The sequence below is a fragment of the Leptosomus discolor genome, chromosome 7 (assembly GCF_034619465.1).
Source record: "Leptosomus discolor isolate bLepDis1 chromosome 7, bLepDis1.hap2, whole genome shotgun sequence".
Taxonomy (NCBI): Eukaryota; Metazoa; Chordata; class Aves; order Leptosomiformes; family Leptosomidae; genus Leptosomus; species Leptosomus discolor.
In genome coordinates, this window is record NC_141397.1 from 17,501,408 (window position 1) to 17,521,608 (window position 20,201).

Genomic DNA, 20,201 nt, shown 5'->3' on the forward strand with positions numbered 1-20,201 from the left:
GCCAGGGACCCTTTCCCTCTGGGAGCGGCTTTTAATGAGTGTGAGAGAGAGGTTTGTCCACAGAGAGAGAATGCAGGAGCACCATCATAGAATGCGCTGGAAGACCCTTGAGGAAGGGATCCAGCAGCTGAGAGAAGTGGCAGTATTGGAGGTACTCTTTGGGAGGGATGGACAGCATGGTAATGACCCTGACAAAGTCAGGTGCACAGGGCAAATGTTGTGGAATCTGGCAACTCTAGGGCCATCTGAATACTCCACCTTCATTGCAATGATTAATGCAGATAACGACCGAGAGACAGTGGGTTCTGTCACGAGCAAGCTTAGAAATTTTGAAAGCATGATCAATGGCCCAATGCAGGCTAACGTTTCTGCTGTGATTAAGAGCCTACAAGAGGAGATGAGGGAAATAAAGCAGGAGGTGAGGAGGAGCAGTTCCCATTTGGCACCGGTACAAGTCACAGGCCCCAAAGTCGGAGCCCAACGTCCCCCAGCTAGAGGGAGAGGGTACACCCCACGAGCTGAGCTATGGTACTTCCTGCGCGACCATGGGGAAGACATGGGAAGGTGGGATGGGAAACCCACTTCTGTCCTGGCAGCACGGGTGCGTCAACTCAAGGAGGGAAACACTAACCGGGGGAGTAACACTAAAGTGAAGGTAGCCTCAACCTCCCAGGACCGAGCTGCCAGATATTACAGAAGGGAGGATGATCTGACAGATCCCCTTGAAGGAACCTCTAGTATGTATGTCCAGGAAGGGAATGGTAACCAGTGCTAGAGGGGCCCTGCCTCTAGCCAGGGAGAGGCACGGGAAAACCGGATATTTTGGACGGTGTGGATCCGATGGCCTGGCACGTCAGAGCCACAAAAATACAAAGCGTTAGTTGATACTGGTGCGCAGTGTACCCTAATGCCATCGGGACATGTGGGGGCAGAACCTGTTTCCATTGCCGGGGTAACGGGGGGATCGCAGCAATTGACTCTGTTGGAAGCTGAGGTGAGCCTTACTGGGAAGGAGTGGCAGAAACATCCGATTGTGACTGGCCCAGAGGCCCCGTGTATTCTGGGCATAGACTTCCTCCGGAACGGCTATTACAAGGACCCAAAAGGTCTCAGGTGGGCATTTGGGATAGCTGCTGTGGAGGCAGAGAGCATTAGGCAATTGAACACCTTGCCCGGACTATCAGAAAACCCATCTGCAGTAGGACTCTTGAAGGTGGAAGAGCAACAAGTGCCAATTGCCACCTCGACAGTGCACCGCCGGCAGTATCGGACGAATCGAGATGCCGTGATCCCCATCCACAAAATGATCCGCGAGCTGGAGAGTCAAGGGGTGGTCAGCAAGACCCACTCACCCTTCAACAGCCCCATTTGGCCTGTGCGCAAGTCTGACGGAGAATGGAGATTGACTGTGGACTATCGTGGCTTGAATGAAGTGACTCCACCGTTGAGCGCTGCCGTGCCGGACATGCTGGAACTCCAGTACGAGCTGGAGTCCAAGGCAGCAAAGTGGTATGCCACTATTGACATTGCCAATGCTTTTTTCTCCATTCCTCTGGCAGCAGAATGTAGGCCTCAATTTGCCTTCACCTGGAGAGGCGTACAGTACACCTGGAACCGACTGCCCCAGGGGTGGAAGCATAGTCCCACCATCTGCCATGGACTGATCCAGGCTGCACTGGAAAAGGGTGAAGCTCCGGAACATCTGCAGTACATCGATGACATCATTGTGTGGGGGAACACAGCAAAGGAAGTATTTGGGAAAGGAGAGAAGATCATCCAGATTCTCCTGGAAGCTGGTTTTGCCATCAAGAAGAGCAAAGTCAAGGGACCTGCCCGAGAGATCCAGTTCCTGGGGGTAAAGTGGCAAGATGGACGGCGTCAGATCCCCACCGAGGTCATCAAATAAGATCACTGCGATGTCTCCACCAACCAGCAAGAAGGAAACACAGGCTTTCCTAGGCGCCATAGGTTTTTGGAGAATGCACATTCCTGAGTACAGCCAGATTGTGAGCCCTCTGTACCTGGTTACCCGCAAGAAGAACGATTTCCACTGGGGCCCTGAACAGCAACAAGCTTTTGCCCAAATCAAGCGGGAGATCGCTCATGCGCTAGCCCTTGGCCCAGTCAGGACGGGACCAGAGGTGAGGAACGTGCTCTACTCTGCGGCCGGGAACAATGGTTTGTCCTGGAGCCTTTGGCAGAAGGTGCCTGGAGAGACTCGTGGCCGACCACTGGGATTCTGGAGTCGAAGTTATAGAGGGTCTGAGGCCAACTACACTCCCACAGAGAAGGAAATCCTAGCAGCCTATGAAGGAGTCCAAGCTGCCTCGGAAGTGATTGGCACCGAAGCACAACTCCTCCTGGCACCCCGACTACCGGTGCTGGGGTGGATGTTTAAAGGAAAGGTTCCCTCCACCCACCACGCCACTGACGCCACATGGAGCAAATGGATTGCCCTCATCACACAACGCGCCCGTATTGGAAACCCAAATCGCCCTGGGATTTTGGAGATAATTACGAACTGGCCGGAAGGTGAAGACTTTGGCCTCACTGACGAAGAGGAGCAGGAACAAGTGACGCGGGCTGAAGAAGCTCCACCGTACAACCAACTACCAGCAGAGGAAACACGATATGCTCTTTTCACTGACGGTTCCTGTCGCATCGTAGGGATGAACCGGAAGTGGAAAGCAGCCGTATGGAGCCCCACACGACAGGTCGCACAAGCTACTGAAGGAGAAGGTGGATCAAGTCAACTTGCTGAACTCAAAGCCGTTCAACTAGCCCTGGACATTGCTGAAAGAGAGAAGTGGCCAAAGCTCTACCTTTATACTGATTCGTGGATGGTAGCCAATGCTCTGTGGGGCTGGCTGGAAAGGTGGAAAAAGGCCAACTGGCAGCGTAGGGGAAAACCAGTCTGGGCTGCTGATGAGTGGAAAGATATTGCCACTCGGGTAAAGAAGCTACCTGTGAGGGTCCGTCATGTAGATGCTCATGTCCCCAGGAGTCGGGCTAATGAAGAACATCGTAACAACGAACAGGTAGATCAGGCTGCAAAAATAGAGGTGTCCCAGACAGACTTAGATTGGCAACATAAAGGAGAGCTGTTCTTAGCTCGATGGGCCCATGATGCCTCAGGCCATCAAGGCAGAGAGGCCACTTATAAATGGGCACGGGACTGAGGGGTGGATCTAACCATGAACAGTATCTCCCAGGTTATCCAAGACTGTGAGACCTGCGCTGCGATCAAGCAGGCCAAGCGGGTAAAGCCTCTGTGGTACGGTGGACGATGGTCAAAGTACAGGTATGGGGAAGCCTGGCAAATTGACTACATCACTCTTCCCCAAACCCGTCAAGGCAAGCGCTACGTGCTGACCATGGTGGAAGCAACCACTGGGTGGCTGGAGACCTACCCTGTGCCTCATGCTACTGCCCAGAACACCATCTTGGGCCTGGAAAAGCAAGTTCTTTGGAGACATGGCACCCCTGAGAGAATCGAGTCAGACAACGGGACACATTTCAAGAACAGCCTCATAAGCACTTGGGCCAGAGAACACGGAATCGAATGGATATATCATATCCCTTATCATGCACCAGCTGCCGGGAAAGTTGAACGGTGCAATGGGCTACTTAAGACTACCCTAAAAGCACTTGGAGGGGGGACTTTCAAAAATTGGGAACTGAACTTAGCAAAGGCCACCTGGATGGTCAATACCCGAGGGTCCATCAATCGAGCTGGTCCCGCCCAGTCTGGACCCTTGCACACAGTGGACGGAGATAAAGTCCCTGTGGTACACACGAGAGGTATGTTAGGAAAGACTGTTTGGATTAATCCCACATCAGGCAAAGGCACACCCCTCCGTGGGGTTGTTTTTGCTCAAGGACCTGGTTACACTTGGTGGGTAATGCAGAAAAATGGGGAAACCCGTTGTGTACCACAAGGAGACCTAATTTTAAGTGAGAACTCTGTGTAAGGTTTCATTGTGTATATATGTATCTGTAAGGGGGCATTGGGTTGGGTATGGTGTAGATGGTAATAGAATAAGGGGTGGATTATGTCCTGGGTTACAGTGTAAAATGTGCCAAAAGAAAAAAATATATTCTATTACCATCTTCAGGAGCTGTTGAGACCAGGTGGGGCGGTGCTCCCTGCCTCCCCCCCCTGGACTATCTCCTGTTACTGGGCACAACAATGCCTTATCGCCTGACCCATCGGTAACTCGCTCCTGGGCTATCTCCTGTTAATGGCCCATCAAGGAACTGCCTCACGACTCCCCATCCCATTGTGAGATGCTCCGCCCGGGGAGGGGGGGGAAGGAGCCAAGCAGTCCATGCCAAATAAAAACGGAGATTTTGAACACCCTAGCAGCCTTTCTTCCACTGGATTCCCAGAGGAGTTTTTCCCCCCACCTGAGTTCCAGAGGACGAGAGCTACCTGTCGACCACTGGACCTTCGGAGGAAGACCAGACTCTTTTACCTGATTGCTGCTTCCACAGAACTACACCCATCACTTCAGGAGGACTGCAGCCAGCATCTTATCGGACTGCTACTGCCACCCTAACAGGGTGTCAGGTTGTATTCCTGACTCTGTCAGTGTAAACCAGTGGGTTGTTTGTTTTTTCCCTGCCTTGTGTTATATATATATATATATTAGTAAAGAACTGTTATTCCTATTCCCCATATCTTTGCCTGAAGGCCCGTTAATTTCAAAATTATAATAGTTTGGAGGGAAGGGGGTTGCACTCTCCATTTCAAGGGAGGCTCCTGCCTTCCTCCACAGACACCTGTCTTTTTCAAACCAAGACATGTCTGTCAACAGCCATTCATCAGCTGGGGTATGCAGAAGGGTGGTTCCTTAGCTGTTGAGACCATTCCACAAATAAGAAATCAGCAAGTGATTCGAGGACACTCGTTAAGAAGATCTGTTTGTAGAATAATGGGTAATTTCCCTCAAAGATGAGGACAACAGTGGTATCAAAACTGCTGAAATAAAATTTAAGGTTATACAATTGTTACCTAGCTAAAGAATATGAATTTTGGAGTGCACTAGTCTATGCTTTTTATATTCATCTCTTGTTAGGCTACCATCAAGGAGTCTCATAACGTAAAAAAAACCACCCAAGAAAGTCTCTTCTCAAGTAACTGCTACTAAGCTTCACTTGCCAGTAGCTTACAGTAAGCCTTTCCAGTAACTTGCAAGTAATTTAACATGCAAGTAAAAATTTCATAATTTACAGTAATTTCTAAGTACTGTGTTTGGCAGAATCAGAAGTAACTTCCAAAAAGAATCTTCTAGAAATCAGAAATAAGACCCCACCTCCAAAACCAACAACACATCAACACTGAAAATTAAGTCTAGTCACTTTGGGTGCCCTACTGAGTTTTATGTCTATGCAGTCACGTCGCCAGCTTTCCCTCTCAAAAGGCAGCCTGAAAACAGTTTTGATAGCATTTGTTAAGGATCTACCTTTGTAACGAACACCACAAATAATAAAATAAGTTGAGAACGATTATTGCCTCCACACAGAAGTCTGAATATTGCATAAATGAACAGGACCAGAAGTCCTGAGGAACTTGCCTGTGGACTGTACAACGCAGGATTCCCATAGCAAAAGGTATTAGAACTAAATTTTCAACACATGTATGACAAAGGTGTAGCAAAGCAGCCTAATTCCAAAATTCATATAATCAAGATTGCATTACAAATCATATTAGGAAAACATCCTCAATTTTTGTGACTTACAGAGAAGCACTGAGCTAACATTTATTTCTGAACAATAAGGACAAATTAATTTATCCTGCATCGGCTCCTAGCACAACTGGTGCAAGCAAATATTGTATTGATGGTGCATATGACTCAAAGCATGTTTCAATACTCGAGTAGCTGTACTATAGCTTAGAATGGACACGGTTTTGCCTGCTTTCAGTTCAGCTCAAACTATGGAGCATGCAAGATTTTATCAATTCAGAGATACCACTAGAGAGGATGGACAAAAGGTGGTCTGCAAGAATCGTTGATGACCATCCTATGCTATGTTTGTTTTCAGAAGCAGTTATGTGTCACATTTTTCTACTTTTTGACCACAAAAAGATACAACTCCATGAGAAAGAGCATTTCAAAGTTATTTTTTTCTGTTAAACATGGTTCTTTTCTAGACCATTAAGAGGTCTCTTAAAGGTTCAAGCATTCATTCTTCAGTTTGAGAACCGCAAGAAACCTGTTCTGTACTACCTGCTTAAATTAGTACAGCCTATTACAGAACATAAAAACATAAATATTAAGCACAATCTTAAACTGCCAGCAGCTACAACGTCCTGTTGTATTTCTTGTGTTTACCTGCTCCTGTACACTTGTTTTCTTAAAAACATTTTACAGAAACTATGCATGGGTTTTTGAACAGTTGCAATTTAGATGCATCTAAAAGGCAGAATAATAGTAAACCTGCTACTTGAAAAAAATCTTAGCAGTACATTCTACCACATTGTTGTCTAAGTTCTTTCAGTTCCCCAAAGCCCTTTCATAATACTGAAACAATTTCTAACTACTTATAATACATTAAACTGCAAAACACTTGTAAAGCAAGTTCTCCACTTAGATATACAATATTCACTTCTACAGGTGAAAAAATGCAGGATTATTTAATTACCTGTCCTTAACAACTAGGATTATCTGAAAAGCACAGCTGTTTTCTCAAAGGAAAAATAAGGCTCTAAACAACCAAGGTATCAGAAACAATAGGGTCACTTGAAATGTAAACACTACTTATACCTGCCACGCAATAGTGTGAGAGTGGAGTAGCTATTAAATCATCTTAACTCTTGAAAGCTGCTTCTTGGATTTATGCCACAGAAAACTAGTCTATCGAGACACACACTCTCGACCTCAGATTATTTCTTGAACAAGACTTCTGTTATGTGTAAATTCCTTATCTTTACTATGCCTGTAACTGGTCTGCTAAGAATAACGGAATATATCCCTTCTCTCTTAAACTGTATCTAGTAAATGCACCCTCAAATCAAGGTGGAAAATTAACTACACAGTTAAAAAGCTAGGTCCTGGTAAAATACATTCAGTCAGTTCTAAGAAAGTCTTCCTTAAACACGGTTCTTAACAGAAAATGCTTTTTACAAGGTGGCATGAAATACCTCTGCCATTGCTATTCTTGCCTTACTTCCAACTCCTGCCTTACTTTGTTATTACTCTCATTCATTGCTGCTCAAAGAGTCTGGCATCAAGCTAAGAACATTAGGTGCTGTTAAAAATGTTATTTTAAGATGTTATTCCCGTTTCTAGCTCTTCTGTAAACTGACATTTGTTATTGCAAAGTGAGGTCTTGCAGCTTCAGTAAAGAGCAGCACCTTTATTTAGCCCACACACAGTGTGCCCACAATTGCAGTTTACCATCTCTACCCATTTCTCTTTTACAGGAAGAGTTACAAAACAAGCAGCCTGTGCCTAACCTTTCTAACCTAAACACTGTCACTCTAGTTATGTACTACACTTTCCCAGCCACCATAAATAGAATGCAGAGCTTGGGAAGCCCTGACTCCAAGATCTATTTCCCCTTTAGCATCTGGCGCTCTTTGCATTAACATTTCACCACAAAACTTCCAGAAAAATAGAAGTAACCCATACTGACAAGACCAAGGAACCTTGGGCTTTAGCATATTAGTAGCAAAATTAATGCCTTCTACAGCATCAAACTAATCAACATTAATCTGTATAGGTTTTTAAGCAGTTAAATATCACCTATCCATATTGGCTTTTAAATGTTTAGTGCTTTACATCATAGCTGAACTGAACTAACTGCTTGCTGCCTCTCCTTGAAAACAAACCAACACAGACTTCTGGAAAGGTTACAAATTCCTAGAACTCCTTTTCAAGTCACCAGAAAAACAAGTTGGAAGACCAGACTGAAACACTTTCAGGTCTTAAAAACACTTACAATACCTAATGCTTGACTACAGTTCTTCCTAAGCTTACAAGAAAATATTCACAAGTCAGTAATGAAAAATAATACTATTCAGAGGATTTTTTTTACTACTTGCAGCCAACAATTCCATTTCTCCCCTTTTAAGATTTTAACATCAGAATTAAAAACAAAACCCAGAAATCCCACATACCTACGTTAATCGTAACGGCTTATAAATAATTATCTCTTAAACAAACAGAGCTGTAAGTTCACATAAATGTATCCTCTGAAACACCCTGAATCTAAAGAATCTCTTTTGGTGAATCTCAGACAAGATTAACTATATGAGTCATAAACAACTGCACTTACATACCTTTCTCTTTTGTATAGGAAAGGAAAAACTTCTTATTCTTACTTTGGAACAGTTTTCACTGATAAAAGTCAAAATACATGCTGCTGCCGCCCCCCCCCCCCCCCCCCCCCCCCCGCCCTTCCTCGTTCTACTACCAAAAAAAAAAAAAAGGACAAATTTTTCTTACAAATACCTAAGATACTACAAAATATATGTCATTGTCAAAACCAGTTCCTACTCATATGTGGAAAATGTGTGCCTACATGAAGCTTCAGATGTGTGATAATCCTACTGTAATACATTTTTCTGGTCAGATAGTTATTAGTTATTTGTTTAACCTCTGTATAGCCAGCCCTCTCTCGCATTGAGACACTTATACTGGGTCACTCCAAAGAGACAAAGAGGTAGCCAAAGGAAAGGTAAGGCTGCATGGCTAAGAGCCAGGTAAGGACAGAGAGATCTCCTCATCTGCTTTCAATAGCTGTTATGTCGCCTCAACTGTTGATGAAACAGAAGTCTTGGGTTCACCTTAATGTATTCTTTGGCCATGAGTAAGACAGGGGTATGTTCCACAGTCAGCAACGCAAGCACTTAAATTGCTTCAAGCAGCCTGAATCCCCTGCCATCCTACCCCGGATCTTGTGTAACTACAGCGTTGTACTCGCTGAAGCACTCCTGCGAATTGGCTACGAAAGAGACTGGGGAAGCGATCTGGCTGCACATTCCCATGTCATTCTTCGTTCCCATGTCATTCTTCGTGCTTGAGGCTTTACAGCTGCTCACGATGCTGCACCACACGCTACTCCAGCTGAATGCCTGCTTCCCCTTAACCCCTGCCTCCCTGCAAAACACACACATGCTTCTTCTGGGTCATCTCCCAGAGAAAAGCAAGAGAAGGAAATGAAGAAGGAAACAGCTTAAACCTGCACTGAAGATTTAACTGCAGAAACAGACATGGCAGTGGTTTCACCACAGCTCAACCCTATCTAAACTGACATTTTCACAGCCTCTCCTCACAGCTGCACCTCTCAGCCCCATAGTCACATTTCCTTCCTCTGCTCTGCACTGGCACACGTCCATCTGCATGGCAAATTAGTTTGCGGTGCTCAGCTGCTGAGAACTTTCTTATTATTTTCCTTTGTCAGGACTGTTAAACTTTATGCTCGCTTAACATACTTAACCAGACTTACGTGGTAGTCAGACAAACAAAAGTGTCAGTACAGGACGGGAAGCAGTAATAGACTGAAGGGAACAAAGCAAAAGTATGACTGCAACAGTAACAAACAACTTTAATCACTTTAAACTGTCCCTTGTTAGACCACAGTATAAGAAAGTGTGACAGCAACCTAAATAAACTTTTCTCAGCTAGAAACTGCTGCTATAATGGCTCTCCAGTGTTCTGAAGCTGTAAGAGTCAGCACTGTCAGGAAATACTACTTAGTGAATCTGCTAATAGTCTTCTAGCATTTTGCACATGTTAATCAAGCTTCAGAGCACTCTATGGGAAAAGTGAGTAAGATTTTAACACTGGATCTTCCTAGCTTCTTCCTCTGTCTTGACTAAACAGCAGCCACGAATCTTCAACCCAATCTACTTCCTTCTCAAGTCAGTAAGAAAAATTGTATCTTAGATGAAGTGTCTGAATTTTTATTTTGCTATATAAACCTAGTTCAATGACATTTTTGTTGCTAAATGCAGGAGCCTGAGACAAATAATGAAGATTAACAGGATTCCATAATGCTTGAACTGACTGCAGATTGTGGAATGTATAGTTTACCACATAACTAGAAGCACTGTTAGCTGCTTAGACTCTAAGGTGCATGACCACACTCACGAGGATACTTAACTTTCAGAAAACAAAACAAACATCTCCCTCATGTTCCCCGAGTTTTGATTCTGCAGAACTTGACAAGGGAAATCACTGACTGCCAAGATTTTTTCAAACCTACCATCTCAGAAGAAAGCTTTCCTTGGATTTTTTTTTTTTATATATATTTTTTGTGATGTATTTGAATAACAGTGAGTATCTATTAGCATGCACAGAGACAAAAAACAGGTCATCTGCCATCCACTGGTTTTATTCCCAGAATTTCATGGTGGCCATAAAATTCTGATTCCTTTTAGCTATACTGGTTCCACTTGAAGGAAAATAGCTCTTTTATCCTGAGGCAAAAAAAAAAAAAAAAAAAAAAAAAAAAAAAAGCGCAGCATGTGAGACAAAGAGAAAAGCACCACAAACTTACTCTCTAGTTCTTCTTTCTCAAAGTTTGTATTGATAGTAGAGCTGATTTTGCCCATATCCACAACAGCTTCTTCATCATGACCCTGAAGAAACAAGATACAAGTTTAAGTTAAATCTAAATAGAACTACTTTTTGCTAAATTCCTAAATATACTCTGCAGCTCTGAAGCTGTTTGTCAAGGTTTTCTAAAACAACACATTTTCACCTCTTAGAAACTGAGAAAGAAAATGTCACTGAAAATCTGCCCATCCAATTCTTCAAGAAAACATTACTCTGTATTGAAGGAAAAAACAGAGTAAATCAACAGATATGCTAAATACCGTGCAATTTCCATTTGCAATGCTCTTCATTTCACTGTACCAAGGACCAGGACATACATTTCAGGAGTGCAATATTCTTTTAGTTTTACATTCAACAACAATTAATTTATTTCAATAAAGTAACTGGCACATTTATAAAAAGTTACATAAATTAACATTCAGAGATCTTGAACCCATTTGCTTAGGGGACAACTGCTAAGTGAGATTTTCCAGCAGAAATAAGCTTTTGTGAACCAAAGGTTATACAAAGGGGTGGCAAAAAAGTTAAGTTACACAACTTGAGGGGTCTCTCCTAGACCAACAGTTTTGGAAAGATCAAAATAACTGTTTCACTCAGGTCTCAACAGACAGCTTGTTAACCACAACCCTACCTAATTAATTTTTTTTTTTAAACGCACAAAGTTAGAAAACAGGAGTTGCAAGACAATCTGTTTAGATTCCACCACTACTGAAACTATACCACTCATAACACAAAAGCACAGGATTTGAAATAGATACAGGCTTAAGAATGAGGCTTATCTCTGAACATGTCCTCTGACAGTTAGCACATCACTAAAGCAGACCTCTAATGCCTTTTGCTCAGCCTTGACAAAAATAAACCTTAAAATAACTGAGCAGTAGGAATCTCATGATCTCATCTCAGACTTGACATCAAAAACATCGAAGCTGCTCTTTTCCAAAAGTTCGCATTCCTTAGAATACAATCCACTTTTAACGGCTCACCAACTACAGCCTCCTAGCAGAACTGGTTCTCCAAAAGAACTGCTGCCTACCCTAAGGGTAATGCTTTACTTTACATCTAACTACGTAAGGGCAGACTAACTGCTAAAGACTACTGTACGTACTCTTTCTGCTCCCTTGGGCACACACTTTTTCCCTTAAGTCTGAACTATCAATCATGAAGTCAGATAAAAAGAGCTGAAGCAGTAGATTTTATTTTAAAAAATTTTTTTTTGTCTTTTTAAACAACTTAATTAGTTTTCCATAAGATCAGTTCACCAAGCTGACTTTTCTTGTAGCCGTATGACAGCTAGATCCATCACAAATAAATCTGTCTGATCATCACTTCTGGGAGCAGCCCATTGGTGCATTTACATCAATCAAGGCAGCATCTGTGATAATGGTTTCAGGAGGAAAAAAACAGAAGCCTAGATCAGGAGTCTTATAGGGACTGGGAACCCTAACAGTGTTGACATTCACCTAAACTTTGATCTTAGAATTACTCAAATAGTGCAATGGTTTATATATAGAAGAGGTCTGTCATCTCATGAGGAAATGACAAGGATGAAAAACAACATACCTGCGCAACAGCTACAAGATAAAACATACTGTACCAACACCCACAAAACAAATTCTTTGAACACATAACTTCTTAGTCTTAATAAAATAGATATTTATTAGTGTATTGTGCGCACATATACAGAAAAAAAAAAACCAACAAATCTTTGTTTGACTATTGAGGAAAGTAGATTAAATACAAAGATGACAAATGGCACATATAGGGAAAAAAGTTTTCAGATTAGGTTTATAAAAAAAGGTTAAGAGTTACACCACATTAAAAAAATAAAAGCAGCTGGCACTCCATAAATAAGCAAGACAGAAAACAAAACAGTGGCACATGGCAGAACAAACTTCTGAAAACTGAAGGCTGGTTCTGAGCTGTGTTCCCAAGAACCAGGTTTTCAAGAAAGGCATTACACAGTAACATAACTTTGTCACTACTGCTGCATTGCCCAAGTGGAGTTTTGCACGCATGTTAGAAAACCCAAACCTCCTGCACGCTCCAAAGAGCTACAATTAGCAAATTCAGGTGATTAAACCAAAGTCATATCTGATGGGCAAATCTGTGAAAATATTACAATTATATTATTTATTATAAGAAAGAAGCGGCAAAAATTTATAAAGTGTCATGGTAGTACGATGAGTGTGTGTGCACGTGTGTGTGCAGTACATTCCCGCCTCCTACACACCACAACAAAATTAAAGAGCCCTCTAGAAGATGCCCTCATGATGTAACTGGCCTCTGTCACCACTCTGATAACCATTCTGGAGGCAGGGAAAAACACAGTTGCAAAATGACTCTTGGCTCTTATCTTTACTGAAGATGAATTTTCCAACACAGCTTGGGAAAAAAAAAATTTAACATGTATAAACCCAATAGCAAAAAGAGGTCTCTAAGCAGCTGCATTAAAAAGGTTGTTAACAATCTTCTGAGGCACCAAATAAGTACAGCAAAACATTTAACTGCATTGGTAAGGTTGTAACACTACCAAGCAGGAGTGAAGCATACTTCCTTTCCAATTTATCTCAGTGACACAGAAAGAGAAAATTTTAGGACTGTAGCACTCCAGTTCACAGAAACAGATTATAAACAAAAATCCTGCACGTTACCAGAAAACTCAAACTAGAGACAGGAATAGATGAAGTATTATAAATCCTATAAATTATCTTAAGTGCCTTATGAGAGAGAAAAAACCCTAATATTAGGAAAACTGCTATCAAAACCTCTTCCACAATTAGCTTCATAGTTATAGCTACAGATTGCTGAAATATCCTGTACCTAACTCCCCTCCTACACCAATAGACCCTTTAGGGCACTTGCAAGCTTGCCAAACAACAGGGCTTGAGCAGTAAAGGAAGACAAAGCTTTTCTCCATATTATTTAAACTACTACATACTGGTAGAAAATTACATACTTCAGAAAACACAGATGCAAGGAAAGATTTTTATCTTGCAATAACAGTTTGAAACTGTACTTGCTGTATGCCTTATATTGTGCTATTAATATTTATCACCCTTTGCTTTAGTAACAGAGGTACTTTGCCAACTTTATACATACAGAAACAGCCTTCAAAACCGTATCATGTGAAAGTAACATGTCTTTCGAGATTAGATTACAGAAAGGCATGCATGCCCTTGCAAACCGTTCTATCACTATCTCAAAGTACTCAACATATGCAAAGACTCTTCCAAGAATAAACCACAAATATCATACATGAAGAAAGCATATCATTTACAATCTTTGTTTAGGAAAACACAAAGCATCATTTTAACATAACTGTTTGTGATGACAATAGCAAATTCCACCATAAGATACTTTTGCCTTAGGTCAGGTAAAAACCCCAAAATACTCAAATACACTATAGAACTAATTCCAAGCTACAACCTTTTTCCTTGCTAAAAATAAAGTCTGCAGGGCATAGGTTTCCTATAATTATAGAAGACCCACTACGTCAGTTTAAGGCACAAAACCAAGAGAAAACTGTTACAGTTGACGAATCAAAACACGTTCCCATTCCAGTTCTCTCTTCTACTTTCTGAACTTTTTACATGCTTAAAGACAAGACAGGTGGGATTGTTTAAAGCTCGTCAGTGTCCCTTTTTTAGGCACAGAGAATGACTTCATCTTAGAGCAAGCGTTCCTCTGCAATTTACCACCCACTTCATGTGAAGCTTTATGTACAGTCATCCCACAGGTGCTCAAAAAACAGCTGATGTAGATGAGACAAAGTAAAATTTAAGACTAACTTGGAATGTATGTAACTTCTCTCTTCAGTCAAGAGACAGAACAATTGAGAAGGGACACAAACAACACAAGCAGCAACCAAAGTGCCCCAGGGACAGATTAAGGCTTCACCTCTGGTTTGCTTTCTCACAAGGACATGGTGATTTATAAAAACAGAACAAATACAGACTACCTCAAGGAAAAAGAAAAAAATAATCCCTGTCCATTGCATTAAAATACACTACATACACTTTTTCCTAACACCAAATTTGTGGATGCTCATAAACGTACTGTAGAAACAACCTTCCAGTAAAACCTTTGTATTCAGCCAGAGGTGCCTACATACACTACGATGTGTCTTCTCAGTCTTCCAACTTTCCCCAGCATGAAAATGAAACCTCTTTTCAACTGTTGCAGGCCAGTCAAGACTTTCAAATACTCTTTGCTCTAGCAGAATCCCAGTAGGATTCCTCTTGCCACCTCTGATTTTCAAATGTCTTTTCTCAGTCCAGGAGAAAAGAGTAATTCCCCTTTCATTGCAGACAAACAAATATCAAGAAATTGTTCATGCTTTACTTATTTGCCTTCTCAAACATTTGTCTTCATTTAGTACAGTATACTTTTCATATCTAAAATATTAACCCTACATGTTTTTTAAAAGTAGTATTTAAAAATGTCGATCCTTAATTGCATGAATCACTAAGGAAATCACTCAAGTTTGCAAGACTTAAGTGGTCAACCTCCAGCAGCATATATTAGTTACTGTCTAGAGGACTGGCACAAATATGACGCAGAGAACATTAAATCTAAAGGAAACTTCCCACTGTCATCTGTACAAGCTCTTCTCACCGTGCAACTCACCTAACCTTATGCAGTCACACACACGTGACAGACTTCAGAAGAGCACACTGCCAAACTCCATTACTGAATAACCACTTTCAAGAGACAACTTGCTAGCAACATGTTTTTAAGGTACTTGAAATGTAGTTCAGTCAATTCATTCTAGTGATAGGCAGTGATTATAGCAATGCCTGATACAGTTAACCACAAACCTTTGAAACCTAAGAGTAATAGTGTTGAGAGTAAGTTGAGCTCCATTTACATCCCTTCTGGTACTTGCAGCACCAGCAGACATAGCACTAGTGTTCACAGGAATAAGTAAGTAGGGCACAGGAGAGGACACAAACCAACCACCCCCAACATTACATTACCACTTTCATGCTACAAAAAAATCTTCACTATAGCATTTATTCAAATAGACACAAAGGCCAAAAAAGAAAAAAAAAAAAAACACCCAAAACAAAACATAGAAGCAGTTAAGCTGGATCAAACCATCCATCCAACCCCACACGCTGTCTTTCAAGAGGATACAAAAACAGAGGCCTACAACTTCCCAACAAAATTCCAGATCAGTGCAAAAAGAATTCAAAATGGTGGTGTGACTTAGGCCTAGGAATACAGTCAAAGCAGGATTTTTGTATCATCAATCCTCACTTTGTTGGATCTGCATTCAGAAGACAGATATGATAGCCATCAAGGCTCCAGTAACAAAAAAAAAAATTAAATAAAGAAAAATTAGCGATACTGTTCTGCTTGAAATATAAGCAGTTTAGCTCGAAAAATAAATTAAAACCTTCATTTCGACTACATATCTCAAACATAGCTAAAGAGGAACTACAAAACCTCATTTTGCAACTGTTTTCCAGATACGTGTATGCATATATATAAAATATTTCAAAACTGATCTTTTTTTTTTTTTTAATAGATCCACACACACACAAAGTCATTTGTTTGGTCACACAGCTACTGAAATATATTGTTCAGAATAATTAAGAACCAGTAGGGTAATTCATGGTTCATTTTCACAGCAGTATTTTTTCAGTGGTTTGTTTCAGAAGCCTGCATTTCTGTTCTAAGCACACATAACACTCCATGTAGTGAGGAAGTAAAACACATCTCTGATTTACAGAATGTACATACAGCCTCTTCTCTATGCATTCCATCTCCCTGCAGCAGAACTGAAAGCTAACAAGCACGCTTCAGGGGTGGGAATCAGACAAGACCAGTATTATCTCCTAATTTCATAGGACTACAACTCTACCAGCAGCAGCAACCCTGGAAGTGATAAGAAACCAGAAAATTATTTGTTAATGCCATCTGTGACTACTGTATGCAGATTTCAATGACACTCATTCTACCTCTGGCAATCATTAGCACTAGGTAGGTCTACACTACAGCTCTCCCACTGCTACCCATACAGAGCACCAAGTAGCCTTGAGTTTAAAGCAAGTAAATTACTAAGGGCTTTTTGACGCAGCTCACCTGAAGGAACTAGCAGCAGCACTTGGTAAATTCTAAATATATTGTTTTACTTCTCTGTCAGATTGATTCTGCTTTTAAACCAGAAGTAAGATGAGCCTATGGTGGTCAGGAGGGCAGGCATCTCCAATTGCTGCCTCCTTGAAGGACAGAACATGAAAAATCAAAGTTCTTTCTAAACAGTAGTAAGCGAAGGTATTACTCAGCCTATTAAACAGTCTTTAGCTGAACTGCACAGGCAGTCCTATAAACGCACTTGAAGTAAGTTCTTTGGGCACAGTATTGGTCTACACTGCAATACTGTACCTTCAGAAGTTGCCAAAGTGATGAAACACTACCAGTTCTAAATCAAGCACACCAACCTAACAGCCAAGGGAAAATGCACCAAAAATAAATGGGACCTGTCTCATTTTGTTGGCATACAACTTTTAACTGGCCTTGCCCTATAAATATATACAGACAAGAATAAAATTAATAATAATTCACAAACAGAACATTCACCAGGTTTAAAACAGGAAGCATACCACATTGATGGGTTCCCCCTTGGTTGTAGTTGCTATGGTCTCATTTGCATAGGAACAGCTGCTTTCCAGATTATTTTTTTTTCCCTACTATCACAGCAGTAGGTATCGCTCAAACACTACAGGAAAGACTCCAGTACAGCTCAAGGGTTTTGGTGTTACCACACCCCCTCCCTTTTCTTGTGAATTTTATCTGTGGTTACACAATGAATATTTTGCATAACTATCCTCTACATGTGTAAATTAAGATCCCTCCTAATCAAAGCAATACTCAGAGCCTCACAGAAAGGTTTGACATTTAGATTTCAGTAAGACCATAGCTATAACAAGAGAGGTTAGGAATACTTAAGAGAAGTTTTTCTAGCCTACTAATCCTCTAATTAACTGCTCAGCTTACCCTACTAAATAGGTCTGACCAATCTGCTTCTAGAAGCCTTACAAAAAAACAGAACTAGAGAAACCTTGTTTGGACAAGTATGTCCAAAAGACATCAACAGACATCAGTAAGACTCTCCAGAAGCTGCATTTACGTTTACTTTTCCAAAACTCTATGTGGAGGACATTAAAGCCAGACATGTATGTGTGCTACTTTAAAAAAAAAAAACAAACAAACAAAAAACAAACAAACAAACAAACCCACACAACACACACCCCACAACAACAAAAGAAACCCACCACACTTTTGGGAAAAAGTAGTTCTACATGTGTAATGTATTGCTTCCTCAACAGTTGAACATCTAATGTTTATAAATAATTTTATTTCAGTGGTTCTACCAGGCATTACTCTGGACACTGTCACACCGAGCACCACAACCTGCGAGACAAGCCGTGTCCCGGAAAATCAGACACTTGTCTTTGGAGAGTAAAAACGAAGAATTAAATTGGGAGAAAAAGTCAGGAAAGAAAAAAAGGAAGCAGAAACACTGACAAGAGATTGGTCACAGTAGCGAGTGGCCATCAACTATAATACACCGCAGCAATTTGTGAAAAAAAAAAAAAAAGGGTTCGAACGAACACAAGAAAAAGGGATCGCTTGATTAATATTAGGGCATGACTAAAATGCAAGAGAATATTCTATTAAATTTAGAAACCTGTTTGACTTCAACCCAAGTGTTCTGCAAGCCAGAAAATTTACCACCATGCACAAAGTTAGCAAATAATGTCACCAATCTATCAAGTCATCAAGATATCAAGTTGCATATCTAACATTATAGTAGTCATTTTACAAAGCTGCGTTTTATCACTGCCTCACAGCACTACATTTCATTCAAAAAATTTACAGCTCCATTCACTTCAATTTCTAAAATTACAGTAAATTACAGTCAGAAAAAACAGAAGTAGTAGAATCTTTATAACTAGTCCCCTCAGATCTTTGCCTAGTCTTCCAGATACATGCATGCCTGATAAGAGTTCTGTATCCAGAGCTGAAGGCAGCACCGCAATGAAAATCAAAAATCGATCTATGTACTACAGAGACCCTAACAAACAAGACCACTGCTATCAGATGCATTTTAACATCTCCAAATCAAACTCTTACTTCTTATGCTCGCACAAAGAAATAGAAAATTTAGTGGTGATCTTATAAAATTTATATAAAACAATTCAGGGGTCTTTAAAGCTTAAGAAAATTCCATCCAAAGATTTTAGTTTCCAGGGTACTCTGAAGTAGTAATCCCTGTTATACACTGCACTGCAGTTAAATGGCAGTGATAAAGACTACCCATACAAGAGCTAAGCAATAGCCTCTAACGCTAATACTAGAGTTCGCTGCTTCGTTGTAGAAATCTCCACAAACGGAGTTTTGTAGCTATGCCACTGAAATCTGAGGAACACACTACCTCCATGAACATTTTACCTTAGTTACACAGTTTATTACCCTTTGTTCTTTTTTTTCTTTTTTCAGTCAAAAGGAACAATCAATAGGCTATTCCAAGATCCTTTACCAGAAACTTCCCTGCTATACTTGCACAGAATTACTCAAAGCCACAGCTGATAAACTGCAAATTAAGAAAATATAATGTACGGAAAAAAAAAAAAAAACACCACAAAAAAACCTACCCACAAACCAAAACAATAAACCCACGTTCAACCAGTCTAAAAATCTGGCAGTATACTCTTGTGATTGTAAAAACACATTTTCTTTCTGAATTAAGCCAGTTACTATGATTAAGCAATTCTAACTACGCAGAAAATGTCTTCCCTAATACAGAAATCTCTACTTCAAGTATTATTTCTGTTACCAAATCTTTCAAAGATCCTTCCCACAACTATTGAGTCTAAGGTAGCACACCATTCTGAGACACAGTTGCTAAATACCACTTGCATCAAAGCACATTTGAACCATTATTAAGTTATACAGCTGCTATGTACATACAGGTTGCATTTTCTTCCCTGGACGAGCTTCTTCCATGCTGATGTGCAGAAGCAGAGAATGCCCTTGTACAAGACCCTGTAATGAACCTCCCAAGAGATCAGAGACTGCGCGTACATGACTGCTTTAGCTCGCTCTGCTCGACACAGATGTACTCCGGGAAATTGCTCCCCAGCCCCGCAGCCAATCGCTCCCTCGCGAGTCTCTCGTCTCCCAGGCCACTGACTGCAGCTACCGCGGGGTCACACAAGAGCAGAATGGGCATGCCTTCAATTCCAGCTCAGAGAATACCAAAAAAGGACCTGAAACAGAGTTTGAGACTTAACATTTTCTGCATCAACAGCAGCTAAGAACAGCTCCAAGGTTTTATCTCTGTTCTGATCCAAGACTTCATTAGCATTACAAAATGAAAGCACATTGTCCCATAACAGAACAATCCAGAAGTCAAACATCTGCTAAGTGTGTTTATAGCTGAATTATCAACCTTTCACTGACTACTCATTCCAAAGCAGGTTTTTTTTACATAAGCCATATATTCTTGTTCAGCAAAAGGGCTTATTAAGAAATCCTTGCTTCATATTTTTTCCTGTTGAAAAGGTAAAAAAGCCATGCTGTTAAGCTGCAATTAATTTCATGGCTGTTTCAGGTATAGTTTGAGTA

General features: G+C 41.1%; 1 protein-coding gene across 6 annotated transcripts in view; it reads right to left on the reverse strand.

Moving 5' to 3' along the window:
* The window catches only part of SLC4A7 (solute carrier family 4 member 7), a 71,160-nt gene extending 51,580 nt beyond the window's left edge, over nt 1-19,580 (reverse strand). For 4 of the 6 annotated variants that reach the window (XM_086468306.1, XM_086468305.1, XM_086468304.1 and 1 more), the window contains exons 1-3: nt 19,541-19,556; nt 17,955-17,962; nt 10,507-10,588 (exon numbers count right to left, since the gene is read on the reverse strand). In XM_086468306.1, coding sequence (XP_086324432.1) covers nt 10,507-10,588; nt 17,955-17,962; nt 19,541-19,553 — 103 coding nt within the window. In that variant the 5' untranslated portion in view covers nt 19,554-19,556. Of the gene's footprint in view, nt 1-10,506; nt 10,589-11,661; nt 11,670-17,954; nt 17,963-19,540 lie in introns of all 6 variants that reach the window. The other 2 variants (XM_086468302.1, XM_086468301.1) reach the window with 1 other exon arrangement.
* Between the last annotated feature and the right edge of the window lie 621 nt (nt 19,581-20,201).